General features: G+C 41.5%; 1 protein-coding gene across 1 annotated transcript in view; it reads left to right on the forward strand.

The window, feature by feature from the left end:
* The window catches only part of LOC124555888 (sodium channel protein Nach-like), a 198,314-nt gene that overhangs the window by 95,738 nt on the left and 82,847 nt on the right, over positions 1 to 19,729 (forward strand). Inside the window, exons 4-7 of the mRNA XM_047129948.1 lie at positions 2,593 to 2,793; positions 11,045 to 11,183; positions 11,259 to 11,389; positions 11,530 to 11,641. Coding sequence (XP_046985904.1) covers positions 2,593 to 2,793; positions 11,045 to 11,183; positions 11,259 to 11,389; positions 11,530 to 11,641 — 583 coding nt within the window. The remainder of the gene's footprint in view (positions 1 to 2,592; positions 2,794 to 11,044; positions 11,184 to 11,258; positions 11,390 to 11,529; positions 11,642 to 19,729) is intronic.

Below are 19,729 nucleotides of genomic sequence, written 5' to 3' on the forward strand. Positions count from 1 at the left end.
GTAGATTCAACTAATGTTGCTAATTTAGTATACCGACTGTGAGATAACATTTTATACAAATGTCTGTAAATGACTTGATATAGAGTTTTGTTTTATATTCCTTAGCACGCAGATGTGTTTTGGGTTAGACGTTTACTGCTGCGATAAACATATAGCTACGTTTTCGTCGCCGTCACGGACACACAAGAGTCGATATGGCTCACAGGGTAAGAAGTTTAGATTTTAACATCGTGTCAACGCCGAGATATTTATAGATGCAGTACTTGCACGGACTGGACAAGGTAGTTATGAAAAATACATTATGGAGGCTTGTCGGGATTTGAGTCCTGCTTTCCAGCTACGAGTCTCCCATTTCAATCGGTTCGATGCCCGTAGATGGCGAGTTTTTGAGGTGCTATTCACACAAAAAGACGAGATGGTAGATGGAAGAAGGGAGAAAGGAAGATTAGAGTGAATCATCCAGGCAATTAAGAGTCCAACCACAACTCTGACTGCGCAATTACAGGAAAAGAATTCAACGTAGTCTCGTATTAAGGAACCATATTGAAATGCCACTCAAGTATTTTAGGGATTGTATTGAAAGTCTAAATCACGGTTGCCGGAAGAAATTTGTATCCCTCCTGAACAAGAGTCCCATTGTCTTGTAATTTATACTGCGCGGTGTCATGGAATATCTGGAGGAGAAGGCGTAAAAACGGTAACAGGTGTAAATATGGGCACTTCTTCCCAAAGAGGTATGGGAGATGTGGTTGACTGGTGGCCATGATTGTACACGGTACCGCATGCTGATATGCGAATTCGTGTTTGATCTAGGCTGCAAACATTTGGAGAGTATGGAAATCGTTTTCTTTCCATGTATTTATGGTTAGTTTAAAGTAACTTCACAGTGATATCCGGAAAATTAGTCACCTACGTCTTTGCCGGCCGTTGTGGCCGAGCGGTTCTAGGCGCTTCAGTCCGGAACCGCGCTGCTGCTACGGTCGCAGGTTCGAATCCTGCCTCGGGCATGGATGTGTGTGGTGTTTAGGTTAGTTATGTTTAAGTAGTTCTAAGTCTAGGGGACTGATGGCGTCACATGTTTAGTCCCATAGTGTTCAGAGCCACTTGAACTATTTTTTCACCTACGTCTTTGGGTTATATGTGACAGGGCGATCTTGCGTATGTGGGGTTGGTGTAAATATTGACTCTCATTTAAATATCAAAATATTCCATGGAGACTTCAAATGCAGTTTCTCTGTTCGACACATCTCCTGTCCCCAATATTAAGAAGAGAATCTCCACACGGGAAAGCAAAGCACTAGCGTTATGACTGGACGCCATACAAGAATCTGTAGACCGAATCGCTTGATTGGTTGACATAAGTGCTGTCAGCAAGAGGTCGTTGAGTTTTTCTGGTACTGGCCAGAGTGGAGGGCTGGAAAGACCAAAGGACTTCAGAAAAAAAAAAATCCATCTACGAAACGGTACGATTTTTCATCAGATTCCTGCAACTCTCTCCTTGTGGGCAGCGCTAGTGACCTTAACAACAACAGTGAGGATACACCAGACTTAAGGGACGCAACATGCACATTTGGTGATGAAAAGTTCTTTCAAGGCATTTGTGGAGAGTTGTGGTTTCAATGTATCATAGATTGCGCCCGAGCTGAAAGAGCCATTTAAGTTGGTGATTTCTGGAAATATGTGTCGATTCTGTTGTCATTTAAAATGCTTAAATAAACATGATGCTCCTTGTAGACTAGCCTACTGTTTTGTAACGTTTTATCCAGCTTTATTAAAACATTTTAAAAAAACTATGACTTTTCAGTGTACATCTTATATTGGCTGGCACCTGCTTATTTTTATTGCTGTTTTGCAAGCTTTTCGTGAAACTTCGTTTTCTAATAGAAATAACTAATGTTATTCATTTTTTGCCCCCTGTCACTGAATAAAAATGTTATATTTGTTAGTGAAAGCAAAACAAAGTACCTTTAAGCCAGAAATAAAAGAGGGTGTTCATATTAAAACTTATCCTCTGCACATGTGCAAATAGAAAACCTTGTTCGAAGTTTTGTTCACTGTTATTGCCAATACTACCAAAACAGACATTTTGTCTTCGAGTCTGAAACTGCTTAGTATTGTTACTGCTACGTTTAGACAAAAAATTGCAAATGTGCTTCATTTATGTAATAGTTACAGTAAGACGTAACGAGGAAGGCCAGTGCAGTATCAAATTAATTTCCATCCATCATACTATTGAAGTGGAATAAAAATTACATTTAATTACCGATGCACAGGAAGCATGTTTCACTGTCTTTCTTTTCTATCGTCACATGACGAAGACAACACTGTACTTTCCGCAGGCTGTCATCACAGTTACCCACAATGTGACGGTTACAGTTAAGACAGCTGACAGTCAAGTAGAAAACCATTCATGAGGCTGTAAGCCATATGGAGTTTTTATCATGTTTCATATTACTGTTATTACTTTATGTTATGACTGTAAATGCTATAATTTAATAATATTTATTGGCTTTGGCTTTAGCCGTTGAAATTTGATATTAATATTGTGTTTTCTGGAGGAAATACTAGTGATTAAAATTAATGATCTGTTAGCATACTCTGGCTCATCGCTATCTGTGTCGGTGTCGTCGGCTGTGTTCTGCTGAGCACTTCCACCTGGCACCGCTACCAGGAGAACCCTACAGTCATTTCCATGGAGCGAGACTACCAACAATGGAATACATCATTTCCTACAGCTACACTCTGCCCACGAATGGCACCCAATGATAGAAAGGTGCAAGCACTCTCAGCCAAGTACGTAAAACATTGAAAAATGCTAGTTTTATACGTGGCAATGTCTATTAATGAGTGGGAACACATATTGTTTTACATAGCTGTTATACGAGAGCAGAGTGATACGTCTCAGGTTGGCACAAAGGTGACACCGATTTCAACGAAATTTTGTTTGTGCTATGTTGCTCAGTAACATAAGTATAGTTTTATGTATATCAATTCTTAAGGTAGTCGTGTTGTCTTCTTTCCTTCAAATAAATAAATAAGTATACCGTGCCATCCTACAGACAGCAGTTTTGATAGTTTCTTGTCCACAAAAAATCGTCTAAAACTGGGGTTCTATAAGCAGCGTCCTCCTATATTCTTAACAGTTATGCAATTGTTATTATTATTATTATTACTATCGTTATTATTATTTACAAGCTTTACACATCATGAAAGTTCGCTGCACGTTGATCCATACAGATTTTTTCAGTTTCAACATTTTGTTTACAGGGAACGTGCAACTTCATTAAATTTCTTAAAGCGTTCATTAACGATTCTGAAAACGGTTGCAGTACTTATATTAGACGGCTAGTTTCAAACCTTACAGGTTCATTTTCAAATCTAGCCTACTGAGGCTACAAAAACAGTACCCATTTGTCAGTGAACAGTGAATGCAAAAGTGGAATTACAATAAATAGTTCAAATGTAAGAGAAATTAACTGTAAATTATGTCGGGTCATGAAGTCTGCATTTGAATGGTGCTGTAATTCATAGTGGCGCTATATGAAAAAATTGTTCATGCAGCATGCATGACCAGTGACGCAAAATTGTTTCGAATTACGTAAAATGCTTAATATTCGTATTTCAGTATCTTAATAATAAACATCAAAGTTGCAACATATACTTTATAAATGTTGCCATAATGAATATCACTGTCCACATGTGCCTCTTACCACCTCAAAATCAAAAAGTGGAAGTCAACTTAGCCAATAGCAATAGGGAACTTATGATAGCGCTAGTGTCGCCCCATGTACAACAGCAAGTCCGCAGCCAATGGCCGTGTCGCGTTTTAAATGCGGATGGGCCTAAGAACCTTCATTAAACTTGACATCAGTGTACAATGAATGACACCAATGTTCAAGTATCACGTAAATACAAATACCAGTGCCGCGTGTGCACGTTACATATTTGAACATAACAGAAGCATTTCATGTTCAGATCAATGGGGGCATCGATTTAAAATGGGGGTATCGCAGCGTCTTTGTTAACCAGTCACATTTAATAGAAAGTACAATAAAACTAATAAAAATCGCATTTGTTGCTCCATTACAAGTTTTGAGTCATACACACAGATGGTTATCTTCCAAAAGTCTACATACTTAAATAGTATGCATAAACAAAATATTTAAAAAAACATTACATATCGCTTGCTTAGGTAATAGATTTTCTATAGAACAGTTACATAGTCCTACTAAAACAGGGCCTCGTGGCACATAATCATTACGACATCTCGTCATTCGCGACAACATTGAAATCGCCTGTACTCATGGTGCGTATCTTTTCATGTGAGTCCTGCTGTAAATGATGGAGGACGAATACTGAAATACGGATACTCAAACATTTTACATAATTCTAAACAATTTTGCGTCACTGGTCATGCATGCTGCATGAACAATCTTTTTCATATAGCGCCCCTATGAATTACGGCACCAGTCAGATACAAACTTAATGACCTGACATAATTTACTAACTGGACATGCTAATCAAATTACAGGTGCACTAAAGTACTCCCCTACCAAACATTGTATCAAATTCAAGAATCATGATCTGACATATTTGCTGGCTTGAAAAGTATATCTAATGACAGATGACATTCAATTGATATGATGTCCACTAAAAAGCCCTCTCGTACGACACAGTGTGCTACGTTCATACAGCGGGCAGTATTTTCTATTTATTCGCTGTGAGATCATCATACATCATTTTGGGTACCTTATGCAGTATTTAAAAATTGAAAAGGCCAGTATGCGTAGCCTGCAAGTGAAAGACTGCATACCGTCAAGTAAAAAACGAAATAAAATAAAATTAAAATTAAGAAATAAAATGTAAGAAGTCAAGAAATAAAATTTTAAAAATCAGACCATTGAGTGCAGCCTCAGCGTACGAGCCCTTCTGCACATCATCTATACACTTCATTTTAAAACCATTTAATAATAGAGATCGTGCCATTAATACCTTGGCCGCTGTTAGTGTCCTTACCATCTCGCAGTTATAGGGAAATGGCACTGGCTTCCCAGAATGAGTGATAAAGTAACTGCTTAATTTAATGGGCGTTCAGTGAAATGTCCATATGTGACTAAATACTAGGTAAGTGCAGAGTCCTTTCGTTACAGTGATCTTGCCCATGTGCATGGTATTAAGTAGGTTCAAGAAATCACGAAAACAGAAGTCACTACAAGCCCCAAGTCAATTTGAGGAGCGTGATTATACGATGATAAGCTCTAGTTGGTCAACCGACACGTCCACTTATAGAATCACTATCCTTACTGTAGCCAATAGTTTTTTGTCCAGCCCCCAAGACAGCTATGGGGAGTGTAACCATAACAAACGTATAAAGTAATCGGACTAATGTGTTAATATTCAGCCATCGTATGGCTATGTAAATAGTTAAAGCACAACATCTATATACGCAGTGTTATTAACGACTTACGGGTAGCCGGCCGGTGTGGCCGTGTGGTTCTAGGCGCTTCAATTTGGAACCGCGTGACCGCTACGGTCGCAGGTTCGAATCCTGCCTCGGGCATGGATGTGTGTGGTGTCCTTAGGTTAGTTAGGTTTAAGTAGTTCTAAGTTCTAGGGGACTGATGACCTCAGACGTGGAGTGCTCAGAGCCATTTGAACCATTTTGAACTTACGGGTACATAGTTCGCAAAAATGAGTTTTTACTTGAACTATTGTTCTGCAAAACTTTAAAATGTAATATAAAATCTTCTGTCACTTTATGCTGCTAACTAATGGTTTGCAACAAAGCTGTGATCCTTTGCTTGTCGTCGCCAGCAGATGATGGGACAGCAGTCAGGCCCACACGCAACCATCTTTACCAACTACCAAAGTGAAACAGCCAATCACATCCCAGTATTTTACTGGCCATTAACATGACACAACCAATCCCCATCTTTGTTCTCCATAACTCCCATTTGTCAGTGAACATATTTCGATTATTGCATTGAACTGGAACACGGCATAATGTCGATATTACAGAACATTTATAAAAAGTTGTAAGTGCACACACACACACACACACACACACACACACACACACACACACACAAATACACACACAATCTTTATGTCTATGTTAGTACTACATCTAACCTGACGTCAAAAACATAACGGTGAAGTCTGAAATTAAGTGTCAAAATGGTATTTCCATGTTTAAATTGTTCTAAAACACATGTGCTCTGCTAGTTTATAACATGCTAAGAAGGTAGTTCACAGTTCCTCAAAACTCTATTTCAGGCTACCTTACTGGTGGTACAAAGATTGACATTTCTTCATCAGATGTTTTAGAAGCTTTTAATTAATGCACCACCACACCAAGCATCAATTTAGGTGGGAAGAAGATAATGTATAACGTTCTGTACAAGAATAATATAATCAGTGTTACTGACTGGCTAATATATGTCTCTTATTTTTTGCTCATGTTTATCACGTTTATCCACTGACATTAGCCTACATTTGCTGACACTTTATCACAACAAACTATTCTAAAAATGGTGCAATTTGACGAGATAGTTAATGTTCTATTTTACCTAAACTGCATATTTTAGCAATACATAAGTACATAATGCAGGAGAGTAAAATGTAAAAACAACACAACACTTTCTAAGAAAAGATTGATAAAGTCCTACACGGAGAGTAAAGTTCAATATCTCGAAAACATTACATTTTGCACCAAAATAAAATTGTTGGTCGAAATACATAACGGTTTCTAGCACAAAACTTATGCAAATTGCGTAGCATAATATGCAAATATAATTACGAATCTCTGATTGGAAACAAAGATTTAATCTTTGTGTGAAAATAAAACTGTCTGAATTTTATCCATTACTGTCGGTGTTGCTTCTATGACTGTATTATTTTTGTGAAATAAAAACACAACCACTACAACATGCATGATGCATGTTAAGCCCTGGGGGCTCGTCTTTGGTTGCCCAATTAGTCAACATCATTTTTCGAATTAGGTAACCAGTGGTCTTGTTAAGAAGATGCGTATATAATACAAAGTGACAAACTGTGACTACAATTTTGACAAAAAAAATTGAAAAAAATTCTGGTCACAATGTGCTACTTTGTAATGTAGCCATGTACTCTCAACAGCACCAGCAGTAACTTAAAGTCAAAACATGAAGTCTTGCACCTGAAGATGAGCCCCAAGACTTCAAATGCGTCATGCATTGATATAAAAATCACGATTTTTGACTGAAGTTTTTTTTATTTTGATAAAATTCTCCTGTTATTTGTCAAAATATGCACACATTTCGAGTACAAAATGCATATCGTATACTGCAGTAGTTTAATTTTTCTGTAACATTTAAAAAGTACATATGATTTAAAGAAACCAAGAAATTACTTTATTATTTATCAAATTATGTAAAAATTAATTCTATAATATTAGAAAACACATAGCTTTACTACTGATATAACTTGCATATTAAAATGCATTGTTGGTGAGAATACGTCCATCTTTGTAATACCTTTTTAGGAAACCCAAAATTATATGTATTGTTTATCGAAATACACGAAATTTTGTTCTATAACATTATAAATCACGCATGGCATTATTGCTGATATAACTTACAGGTAAGGCTGGACTTCTCGAAAAGCATAGTTCAACTGTTGTGCCACAATTAACCCAAAAATTTTCAATAGTATTTCTTGTTATGTTGTAGAACACTTTGTCTACAAGTCAAAAAGTTTTAATTTTTTATAACATGTGACCCAAGTCATTGACCTACCCATCATGTCACAATCCAGAATGGCAGCAGGCACACCCCCTTCTCTGTCACGTAACAAGCCATGGCCCCTTCCCCCTCCCACATCTCTTCAGCCAATCAGAATCCAAGATGGGAGATGTAATCCCTCTGTGCTAGTGATAAATTAAAAAAAAGGATCCAAGATGGTAGAAGTAGCCCAGTTGTGGGTTGTAACCACTCCCTGCCCTCTTCTGTCCACACCCTTCTCCTCACCTAACCTGCAACACTGGCAGTGTTCTCATGAGTATTTTGACATATGATACACATATTTTAGATGTGGAAATATTTAATTTATGAAGTGTGGTATAGTAATCAAACTACAGTCATTAAGACGTGGGATGTGTGGAGAATAAGGATGGGAACTGCCTGTTTCTTTTCAATGGGCAGGAAAATACTGGGATGTGATTGGCTCTTTCATTTTAATTGCCAGTAAATATGGATATACCTTTGCATATATGTATCTATTCTTTGGAATAATAGTTGAATAGTCTTCAGCAATTACGTATTCCCGGTCTTCAATAACATTGCATAGGCGAACGTTCGTTCTAAATACTTATAGTGAGTTGTAAATGTATTATGACATTGAAAGGCTCCATAATACACTGAACTGCATATCTCAGTGTTTTTTGTGATATATCTGTTTGAAATTCTGTAGTAGACAGAATATTTCTTGCCTTCAAAGCACTCTGGCTGATCTGTTTCCAATAGAGAGATATGGCTTAAACTGGAGAAGAAAAATAGCGGCAAATGGGGTATACAGAACAAGATGGTGGTGGTGGTGGTTCTGTGGTACATACTGACTGGCTGTTTCGTTTTAATGGGCTGCGATTGGATGAGACTGGATTGGAGGGCAGGGCAAGGAGTGTGTGGACAGAAGGGAGGTTGATGTTTTTTTGAGGTCAGTACACACTGTCTCTCCGAATCGATATTGAATTCCTGCTTAGAAGAGTCCAATGACACGAAAGCAAAGTAACAGTTGAATGGTTATGTAGGGGATGACATAGTGTTGTAGCCCCTCCCCGATGTTTATTCGATTTGTACATTGGGCAGGCAATAAAGGAAACCCATGAGAAATCTGAAAAGAGAATAAAGGTTCAGGAAGAAAAAATAAAACCTTTGAGGATTACCGATAACGTCGTAACTTTGTCAACCACGGCAAAGGATGTGGGAGAGCCACTGAATGGAACGGTTGCGTCTCGAATTAGATAATAATGTGAACATCAACAAAAGTAAAGCAGGTGTAATGGAATTTAGTCGAATTAAATCAGACGATACTGGCCGAATAAAATTAGGAGCGGAGAAAGTAAAAGTAGCAGATATGATTTGCTATTTCGGCAGTAAAATAGCGGATGACAGCCGGCTAAACAATAGGTAAGCATTCAAGGGGGTACAGCAATGTCTCCCTCGGTTCTCGTTTCATTAGGGAACATGGAGAAAATTATCTTATAGGCTATGATGATGATTTTTTGTTTTATTAATTATAATTTAATTGCAGCATTTTCAGTATTTATTTTCACAAAAAGGTGTGACATGTTGTCTTTTATCCTTTACAAATCACACTTATAGAACACTAAATATCTTTCCACCACTACTGTTGACATAAGAGCATAATAATATGCCGATCAGGACTGATGACCTTAGCAATTAAGTCCCATAAAAAAAACAAAAAAAATATATGCCGATCGTGTTAACAAAATTAACTTAAGGTCGTCACCAGGGTTTCAGTACTTGTTACTCAGCCAGAAACGGAATATCGGAAGACGGAATATAACAGGAGTGCGTTATCAGACGATGATTGTTCTCTTGGCGACTGTAGTTGAATGAGCATGGCAATCGGCTGGCATCATCTCTTGCTGGCGGTATAGTTGCGTATTCTCCTCTACTGCAAACCATACGGGTTCCTATAGCTGGCCAAAAGAAGTGCTGCGGGCGTCTCAGCACCTTCTGGTCCAATGATAACATCTGTGGCGGCTTTCAAGGGCTGCCTAAAGGTGCAGGCACAGTGACACCGCTACTGGAAAAGAACCGTTCACTCTTTCCTCAGTTAGCACACAAGTTTCACGAATACATCAGATGCAGAGAGAAACGTTCTGTTACATACTCGAGATGATTAGTGGTGACACTGAAAAGCAAGATTACAAACACATTTCTGAACTTCTAATAAATTCAGCAAATAAACATATGGCAATCAACCTGAAATGGCTGACATTCGTTACGTGTGTGAAAGACAAACAAAATTCTTAGAGTAAAATAGTCTGAGCAAAACCACCTCACATAACAGATTCACCGCCCTACTGGCATAGAAACATCAGCAAAAAGGAATAACAATTCGTAAGCAGATAATGCCCCTGCTATAGTAGAAAATAGATCCACTACAGTAACTTTAAACAACTTAATTAACATAAGCCACCTTTCTCAACTGAACATATAATTTTTTGAGGTTATGATCGAGACCTATAATTTCCGATATAGAGTTTGCCCGAGTAGCAGTAAGTGTAGACACGAAGCTGAAAAGGCTAGAGAGACACATAAATTCATAATATAATAATCGATAACTTTCAATCAATTTTTATTAAATTTTTAAATTGTTAGAAAGCGATTTTATCCAAAAGGCAATGAATTCAGAGGATGGATTCCGAGTGCGATTACACTACGGACTTTTGCTAACACTGTGGTGAGTGATGAATAAATGTTTCGTAAAACTTCCCAGAATTAGAATCAGTCAGTTCACCTTTCCTCTATAAATCAGGTTCCCACATGCTAACACACGACAATATCACCAACACGCAACCCAGCACAATACAGTTCAATGAGCCTCCGTGGGACTTGGTTTGATTTAATAATGTAGCTGTGTTTTATGGTAAATGTATTTAATCAGCGTTAAATGTCACAGAACAACAGGTCTCGCTTGTTTGCAAGGAGGATGTTTCAGTTTTTCAGGAAAATAAGATTCAGATAATTTTTAACTGTGTTCCTTTTCAAAGAATGAACTATACATTTAAAAATCTTAAATAACGTGGGGGAATACACTGATTAAAATATTTTCCAAAGCAGAAGACACTGAAGCCGATGAAGGTAAGTTTGGAGAATTGTAATGTCACTAAATATAAACAAAAAACAAAATAATAAAAATAAAACAACACAAAAATAAAATCACCACTGTGCAATTTCTGTAGTGTTTAAAGAAATGCCAACGAACAGTCTTATTGTTTATAAGAATAACCTGTTATGTGTCTTCTCCTACGTTCTAGTTTGAGCACAAGGGGTTTTAAAGCTGCTTCGTTCTTAACGCAGCTAACTCAAGTATCCTACGGAGCAAACATGAATAATTTACCATTAGATCCTGATCATAAATTCCATCCGGAAGAATACTTAAATCTAATATATGCGGTATGTACAAATTGAATTAGTTCAGGTTTTTCCACAAGGTATTTTCAATACAGAAATGCCTTTTTCTCTTTCCAGGTCACTAATAGTTTTGGTTACAGCATAGGGACTAACGTGGGCGCGAGTATTCCGTTTCTTATTCAGCATACTAGTGAAATGGGAATTTGTTATACTTACAATACGAACGTCGCACAGTATAACTCCAAACCGTAAGTAGTGAATTGCTATTGATAGTGGTTGTAGTTTCCTGAACATGAACTTACTTTGGTTCTTATCCTTGTTTCTTGTGAGATGAAGCGATGCACTTAGAGCTCCCTGTTTGTATTTGCTCTTTTCGCTCTGTCGAAAGGTACTGGGACGCTAACAACTGGACGCTGTACCACCCTATGAATCTGATAAGCGGGAACGAGCTAGACGGCGACCTGTTTGCGCAGATCATGAACATGCATGAACCATCGATTGTGCGTAATTTACTATAGATCACTTATTTTATGAACAAAAATTAATTCTAAGTTTAAGACCTCGTCATTTTTTACATTTACTTCATTAAGGAGTTAATATTTCAAAATGTTTGCTTATCGTAGCTAACAAACACTATCTTTCCATGTCCATTTCTTGGTCACCCTTGTTACCGTGGAGGCGGAAGAGCCGGAGATGGCTACTTAAAACGGCAGTAGTAAAGTTTTATTACTTAAATTATAGCTTCTAAGGCGAAAATTTATGGTGAGGGCCAGTTCTGGAGCCAATGTGCTGCAGGAATATACAAAAATCTGTCACTTAATTTCTTTCAGTTCCATTGATAGGCCTAACAAAATAAAACACGGCACAACATTTAGCAAGCATTTATTTTAGCCATCGGCGTTCCACCAAGTAGTGTTCCTAATGACCGCAACGTGGCCTTGACGTTAAGTTCTATTTTGTATCTCGCTGTCAGAAGAAAAAATTCTACAAGCGCTGCACGCATTCTTCGCTATGCAGTATGACGTCACCGGTTGCAGGGAGTATCATGAGCAGGGTTTCGTGATAGCAGTACACGATGTTGTTGAATCTGTGACAGCTGTGCAGGATGTTGGTCAAGCTGTCACTGCTGTGTACGATGCTACTGATGCTGTGACTGATCCTGCTGAAACTGTGACTGCAGTGCACGATGTTGTTGAATCTCTGACAGCTGTGCAGGATGTTGGTCAAGCTGTCACTGCTGTGTACGATGCTAGTGAAGCTGTGACTGATCCTGCTGAAACTGTGACTGCAGCGCACAATGTTGTTGAATCTGTGACAGCTGTGCAGGATGTTGGTCAAACAGTATCTGCTGTGTACGATGCTAGTGAAGCTGTGACTGATCCTGCTGAAACTGTGACTGCAGCGCACAATGTTGTTGAATCTGTGACAGCTGTGTAGGATGTTGGTCAAGCTGTAACTGCTGTGTACGACGCTAGTGAAGCTGTGAATGATACACATGATGCTGCTGAAGCTGTGGTTGCAGTGCACGATGTTGTTGAATCTGTGACAGCTGTGTAGGATGTTGGTCAAGCTGTCACTGCTGTGTACGATGCTAGTGAAGCTGTGACTGATCCTGCTGAAACTGTGACTGCAGCACACGATGTTGTTGAACCTCTGACAGCTGTGCAGGATGTTGGTCAAGCTGTAACTGCTGTGTACGACGCTAGTGAAGCTGTGAATGATACACATGATGCTGCTGAAGCTGTGGTTGCAGTGCACGATGTTGTTGAATGTCTGACAGCTGTGCAGGATGTTGGTCAAGCTGTCACTGCTGTGTACGATGCTAGTGAAGCTGTGACTGATCCTGCTGAAACTGTGACTGCAGCACACGATGTTGTTGAACCTCTGACAGCTGTGCAGGATGTTGGTCAAGCTGTAACTGCTGTGTACGACGCTAGTGAAGCTGTGAATGATACACATGATGCTGCTGAAGCTGTGGTTGCAGTGCACGATGTTGTTGAATCTCTGACAGCTGTGCAGGATGTTGGTCAAGCTGTCACTGCTGTGTACGATGCTAGTGAAGCTGTGACTGATCCTGCTGAAACTGTGACTGCAGCGCACAATGTTGTTGAATCTGTGACAGCTGTGTAGGATGTTGGTCAAGCTGTAACTGCTGTGTACGACGCTAGTGAAGCTGTGAATGATACACATGATGCTGCTGAAGCTGTGGTTGCAGTGCACGATGTTGTTGAATCTGTGACAGCTGTGTAGGATGTTGGTCAAGCTGTCACTGCTGTGTACGATGCTAGTGAAGCTGTGACTGATCCTGCTGAAACTGTGACTGCAGCACACGATGTTGTTGAACCTCTGACAGCTGTGCAGGATGTTGGTCAAGCTGTAACTGCTGTGTACGATGCTAGTGAAGCTGTGAATGATACACATGATGCTGCTGAAGCTGTGGTTGCAGTGCACGATGTTGTTGAATCTGTGACAGCTGTGTAGGATGTTGGTCAAGCTGTCACTGCTGTGTACGATGCTAGTGAAGCTGTGACTGATCCTGCTGAAACTGTGACTGCAGCACACGATGTTGTTGAACCTCTGACAGCTGTGCAGGATGTTGGTCAAGCTGTAACTGCTGTGTACGATGCTAGTGAAGCTGTGAATGATACACATGATGCTGCTGAAGCTGTGGTTGCAGTGCACGATGTTGTTGAATCTGTGACAGCTGTGTAGGATGTTGGTCAAGTTGTCACTGCTGTGTACGATGCTAGTGAAGCTGTGACTGATCCTGCTGAAACTGTGACTGCAGCGCACAATGTTGTTGAATCTGTGACAGCTGTGTAGGATGTTGGTCAAGCTGTAACTGCTGTGTACGACGCTAGTGAAGCTGTGAATGATACACATGATGCTGCTGAAGCTGTGGTTGCAGTGCACGATGTTGTTGAATCTGTGACAGCTGTGTAGGATGTTGGTCAAGCTGTCACTGCTGTGTACGATGCTAGTGAAGCTGTGACTGATCCTGCTGAAACTGTGACTGCAGCACACGATGTTGTTGAACCTCTGACAGCTGTGCAGGATGTTGGTCAAGCTGTAACTGCTGTGTACGATGCTAGTGAAGCTGTGAATGATACACATGATGCTGCTGAAGCTGTGGTTGCAGTGCACGATGTTGTTGAATCTGTGACAGCTGTGCAGGATGTTGGTCAAGCTGTCACTGCTGTGTACGATGCTAGTGAAGCTGTGACTGATCCTGCTGAAACTGTGACTGCAGCGCACAATGTTGTTGAATCTGTGACAGCTGTGCAGGATGTTGGTCAAACAGTATCTGCTGTGTATGATGCTAGTGAAGCTGTGACTGATCCTGCTGAAACTGAGACTGCAGCGCACAATGTTGTTGAATCTGTGACAGCTGTGTAGGATGTTGGTCAAGCTGTAACTGCTGTGTACGACGCTAGTGAAGCTGTGAATGATACACATGATGCTGCTGAAGCTGTGGTTGCAGTGCACGATGTTGTTGAATCTGTGACAGCTGTGTAGGATGTTGGTCAAGCTGTCACTGCTGTGTACGATGCTAGTGAAGCTGTGACTGATCCTGCTGAAACTGTGACTGCAGCACACGATGTTGTTGAACCTCTGACAGCTGTGCAGGATGTTGGTCAAGCTGTAACTGCTGTGTACGACGCTAGTGAAGCTGTGAATGATACACATGATGCTGCTGAAGCTGTGGTTGCAGTGCACGATGTTGTTGAATGTCTGACAGCTGTGCAGGATGTTGGTCAAGCTGTCACTGCTGTGTACGATGCTAGTGAAGCTGTGACTGATCCTGCTGAAACTGTGACTGCAGCACACGATGTTGTTGAACCTCTGACAGCTGTGCAGGATGTTGGTCAAGCTGTAACTGCTGTGTACGATGCTAGTGAAGCTGTGAATGATACACATGATGCTGCTGAAGCTGTGGTTGCAGTGCACGATGTTGTTGAATCTGTGACAGCTGTGTAGGATGTTGGTCAAGTTGTCACTGCTGTGTACGATGCTAGTGAAGCTGTGACTGATCCTGCTGAAACTGTGACTGCAGCGCACAATGTTGTTGAATCTGTGACAGCTGTGTAGGATGTTGGTCAAGCTGTAACTGCTGTGTACGACGCTAGTGAAGCTGTGAATGATACACATGATGCTGCTGAAGCTGTGGTTGCAGTGCACGATGTTGTTGAATCTGTGACAGCTGTGTAGGATGTTGGTCAAGCTGTCACTGCTGTGTACGATGCTAGTGAAGCTGTGACTGATCCTGCTGAAACTGTGACTGCAGCACACGATGTTGTTGAACCTCTGACAGCTGTGCAGGATGTTGGTCAAGCTGTAACTGCTGTGTACGATGCTAGTGAAGCTGTGAATGATACACATGATGCTGCTGAAGCTGTGGTTGCAGTGCACGATGTTGTTGAATCTGTGACAGCTGTGCAGGATGTTGGTCAAGCTGTCACTGCTGTGTACGATGCTAGTGAAGCTGTGACTGATCCTGCTGAAACTGTGACTGCAGCGCACAATGTTGTTGAATCTGTGACAGCTGTGCAGGATGTTGGTCAAACAGTATCTGCTGTGTACGATGCTAGTGAAGCTGTGACTGATCCTGCTGAAACTGTGACTGCAGCGCACAATGTTGTTGAATCTGTGACAGCTGTGTAGGATGTTGGTCAAGCTGTAACTGCTGTGTACGACGCTAGTGAAGCTGTGAATGATACACATGATGCTGCTGAAGCTGTGGTTGCAGTGCACGATGTTGTTGAATCTGTGACAGCTGTGTAGGATGTTGGTCAAGCTGTCACTGCTGTGTACGATGCTAGTGAAGCTGTGACTGATCCTGCTGAAACTGTGACTGCAGCACACGATGTTGTTGAACCTCTGACAGCTGTGCAGGATGTTGGTCAAGCTGTAACTGCTGTGTACGACGCTAGTGAAGCTGTGAATGATACACATGATGCTGCTGAAGCTGTGGTTGCAGTGCACGATGTTGTTGAATGTCTGACAGCTGTGCAGGATGTTGGTCAAGCTGTCACTGCTGTGTACGATGCTAGTGAAGCTGTGACTGATCCTGCTGAAACTGTGACTGCAGCACACGATGTTGTTGAACCTCTGACAGCTGTGCAGGATGTTGGTCAAGCTGTAACTGCTGTGTACGATGCTAGTGAAGCTGTGAATGATACACATGATGCTGCTGAAGCTGTGGTTGCAGTGCACGATGTTGTTGAATCTGTGACAGCTGTGTAGGATGTTGGTCAAGTTGTCACTGCTGTGTACGATGCTAGTGAAGCTGTGACTGATCCTGCTGAAACTGTGACTGCAGCGCACAATGTTGTTGAATCTGTGACAGCTGTGTAGGATGTTGGTCAAGCTGTAACTGCTGTGTACGACGCTAGTGAAGCTGTGAATGATACACATGATGCTGCTGAAGCTGTGGTTGCAGTGCACGATGTTGTTGAATCTGTGACAGCTGTGTAGGATGTTGGTCAAGCTGTCACTGCTGTGTACGATGCTAGTGAAGCTGTGACTGATCCTGCTGAAACTGTGACTGCAGCACACGATGTTGTTGACCCTCTGATAGCTGTGCAGGATGTTGGTCAAGCTGTAACTGCTGTGTACGATGCTAGTGAAGCTGTGAATGATACACATGATGCTGCTGAAGCTGTGGTTGCAGTGCACGATGTTGTTGAATCTGTGACAGCTGTGCAGGATGTTGGTCAAGCTGTCACTGCTGTGTACGATGCTAGTGAAGCTGTGACTGATCCTGCTGAAACTGTGACTGCAGCGCACAATGTTGTTGAATCTGTGACAGCTGTGCAGGATGTTGGTCAAACAGTATCTGCTGTGTACGATGCTAGTGAAGCTGTGACTGATCCTGCTGAAACTGTGACTGCAGCGCACAATGTTGTTGAATCTGTGACAGCTGTGTAGGATGTTGGTCAAGCTGTAACTGCTGTGTACGACGCTAGTGAAGCTGTGAATGATACACATGATGCTGCTGAAGCTGTGGTTGCAGTGCACGATGTTGTTGAATCTGTGACAGCTGTGTAGGATGTTGGTCAAGCTGTCACTGCTGTGTACGATGCTAGTGAAGCTGTGACTGATCCTGCTGAAACTGTGACTGCAGCACACGATGTTGTTGAACCTCTGACAGCTGTGCAGGATGTTGGTCAAGCTGTAACTGCTGTGTACGATGCTAGTGAAGCTGTGAATGATACACATGATGCTGCTGAAGCTGTGGTTGCAGTGCACGATGTTGTTGAATCTGTGACAGCTGTGTAGGATGTTGGTCAAGCTGTCACTGCTGTGTACGATGCTAGTGAAGCTGTGACTGATCCTGCTGAAACTGTGACTGCAGCGCACAATGTTGTTGAATCTGTGACAGCTGTGCAGGATGTTGGTCAAACAGTATCTGCTGTGTACGATGCTAGTGAAGCTGTGACTGATCCTGCTGAAACTGTGACTGCAGCGCACAATGTTGTTGAATCTGTGACAGCTGTGTAGGATGTTGGTCAAGCTGTAACTGCTGTGTACGACGCTAGTGAAGCTGTGAATGATACACATGATGCTGCTGAAGCTGTGGTTGCAGTGCACGATGTTGTTGAATGTCTGACAGCTGTGCAGGATGTTGGTCAAGCTGTCACTGCTGTGTACGATGCTAGTGAAGCTGTGACTGATCCTGCTGAAACTGTGACTGCAGCACACGATGTTGTTGAACCTCTGACAGCTGTGCAGGATGTTGGTCAAGCTGTAACTGCTGTGTACGATGCTAGTGAAGCTGTGAATGATACACATGATGCTGCTGAAGCTGTGGTTGCAGTGCACGATGTTGTTGAATCTGTGAAAGCTGTGTAGGATGTTGGTCAAGTTGTCACTGCTGTGTACGATGCTAGTGAAGCTGTGACTGATCCTGCTGAAACTGTGACTGCAGCGCACAATGTTGTTGAATCTGTGACAGCTGTGTAGGATGTTGGTCAAGCTGTAACTGCTGTGTACGACGCTAGTGAAGCTGTGAATGATACACATGATGCTGCTGAAGCTGTGGTTGCAGTGCACGATGTTGTTGAATCTGTGACAGCTGTGTAGGATGTTGGTCAAGCTGTCACTGCTGTGTACGATGCTAGTGAAGCTGTGACTGATCCTGCTGAAACTGTGACTGCAGCACACGATGTTGTTGAACCTCTGACAGCTGTGCAGGATGTTGGTCAAGCCGTAACTGCTGTGTACGATGCTAGTGAAGCTGTGAATGATACACATTATGCTGCTGAAGCTGTGACAGCAGCACATGATGTTGAATCTAGCTGTGTAGGATGTTGGTCAAGCTGTAACTGCTGTGTACGACGCTAGTGAAGCTGTGAATGATACACATGATGCTGCTGAAGCTGTGGTTGCAGTGCACGATGTTGTTGAATCTGTGACAGCTGTGTAGGATGTTGGTCAAGCTGTCACTGCTGTGTACGATGCTAGTGAAGCTGTGACTGATCCTGCTGAAACTGTGACTGCAGCACACGATGTTGTTGAACCTCTGACAGCTGTGCAGGATGTTGGTCAAGCTGTAACTGCTGTGTACGATGCTAGTGAAGCTGTGAATGATACACATTATGCTGCTGAAGCTGTGACAGCAGCACATGATGTTGAATCTGTGACAGATGTGCCTGATGTTGGTAAACCTACGACTGCTGCGCACAGTTACGGTGAAGATGTGGCTGCTGCGCACGATGCTGATGAAGCTGTGACTCCTGCTCATCATCCTGGAGAAGTTGTGATTGCTCCATACAATGGTCATACAGCTGTGAGAGCTACGTACGATGTTGGTACGTATCCCACTGCTCCATAATGGCTCTCGTGTTGATAGTGGAACTGCAGGGTACCAAGGTTTGTTTAGTAGCTGAGAAAGTAGATAGTAAACTTAATGAATGTAAAGATATGAGGGGAAAGACTGCAGAGAATGTTGTTGAGGTGCGGTAGCTGGAAAAAGTGGGAAGCACAGGAAGGTACAATGTATATTTCGTAAAGGTATATATTGTTGTGGGAGTAGAATATAGGTGGGTGTAGATAACGTTGTCATAGTGGTAATAAATATACTCATTGTCGATGATGATTAGAAGTAAATGTAAAACAGTGTTGAGTTTTTATTTTCCTTATTGTGATTTCGTTTCACTTCTGGGTAGACTGGCACCAGTTAAGTACCTATTTCTCAACCATATATGTTTGAAGTACAAAACTGAAAATAAAAAAAACCCTGAAGATTTCACTCATTTAAACTGGTGGTCATGATGAATCGAAGAATGGCTTCGGTGGTGGTGAAGTTGATATAATACTGCAGAGAATGTTGACACAGAAACAGCCATCATTATACTGCAGGTGGTATGTCGAGGGGGTGACGACTGGCTCCAACTAAACTGTAAGAAACACAAAGCAGTAACAGACATTGGCTGCAAGCGGGCATTGAATTGAAATCAATGGGGAAAGTTGAAAATTTGTGATAGACTGGGATTCGAACTAGCGTCTCCCGCTTACTAGGCAGATGATCTCACCACTTTTTTTTCTTTTCTTTTATTCCTTAGACCTCTTCTACTTCAGGCGTTGGC

Source organism: Schistocerca americana, chromosome X (genome assembly GCF_021461395.2).
Source record: "Schistocerca americana isolate TAMUIC-IGC-003095 chromosome X, iqSchAmer2.1, whole genome shotgun sequence".
Classification (NCBI taxonomy): domain Eukaryota; kingdom Metazoa; phylum Arthropoda; class Insecta; order Orthoptera; family Acrididae; genus Schistocerca; species Schistocerca americana.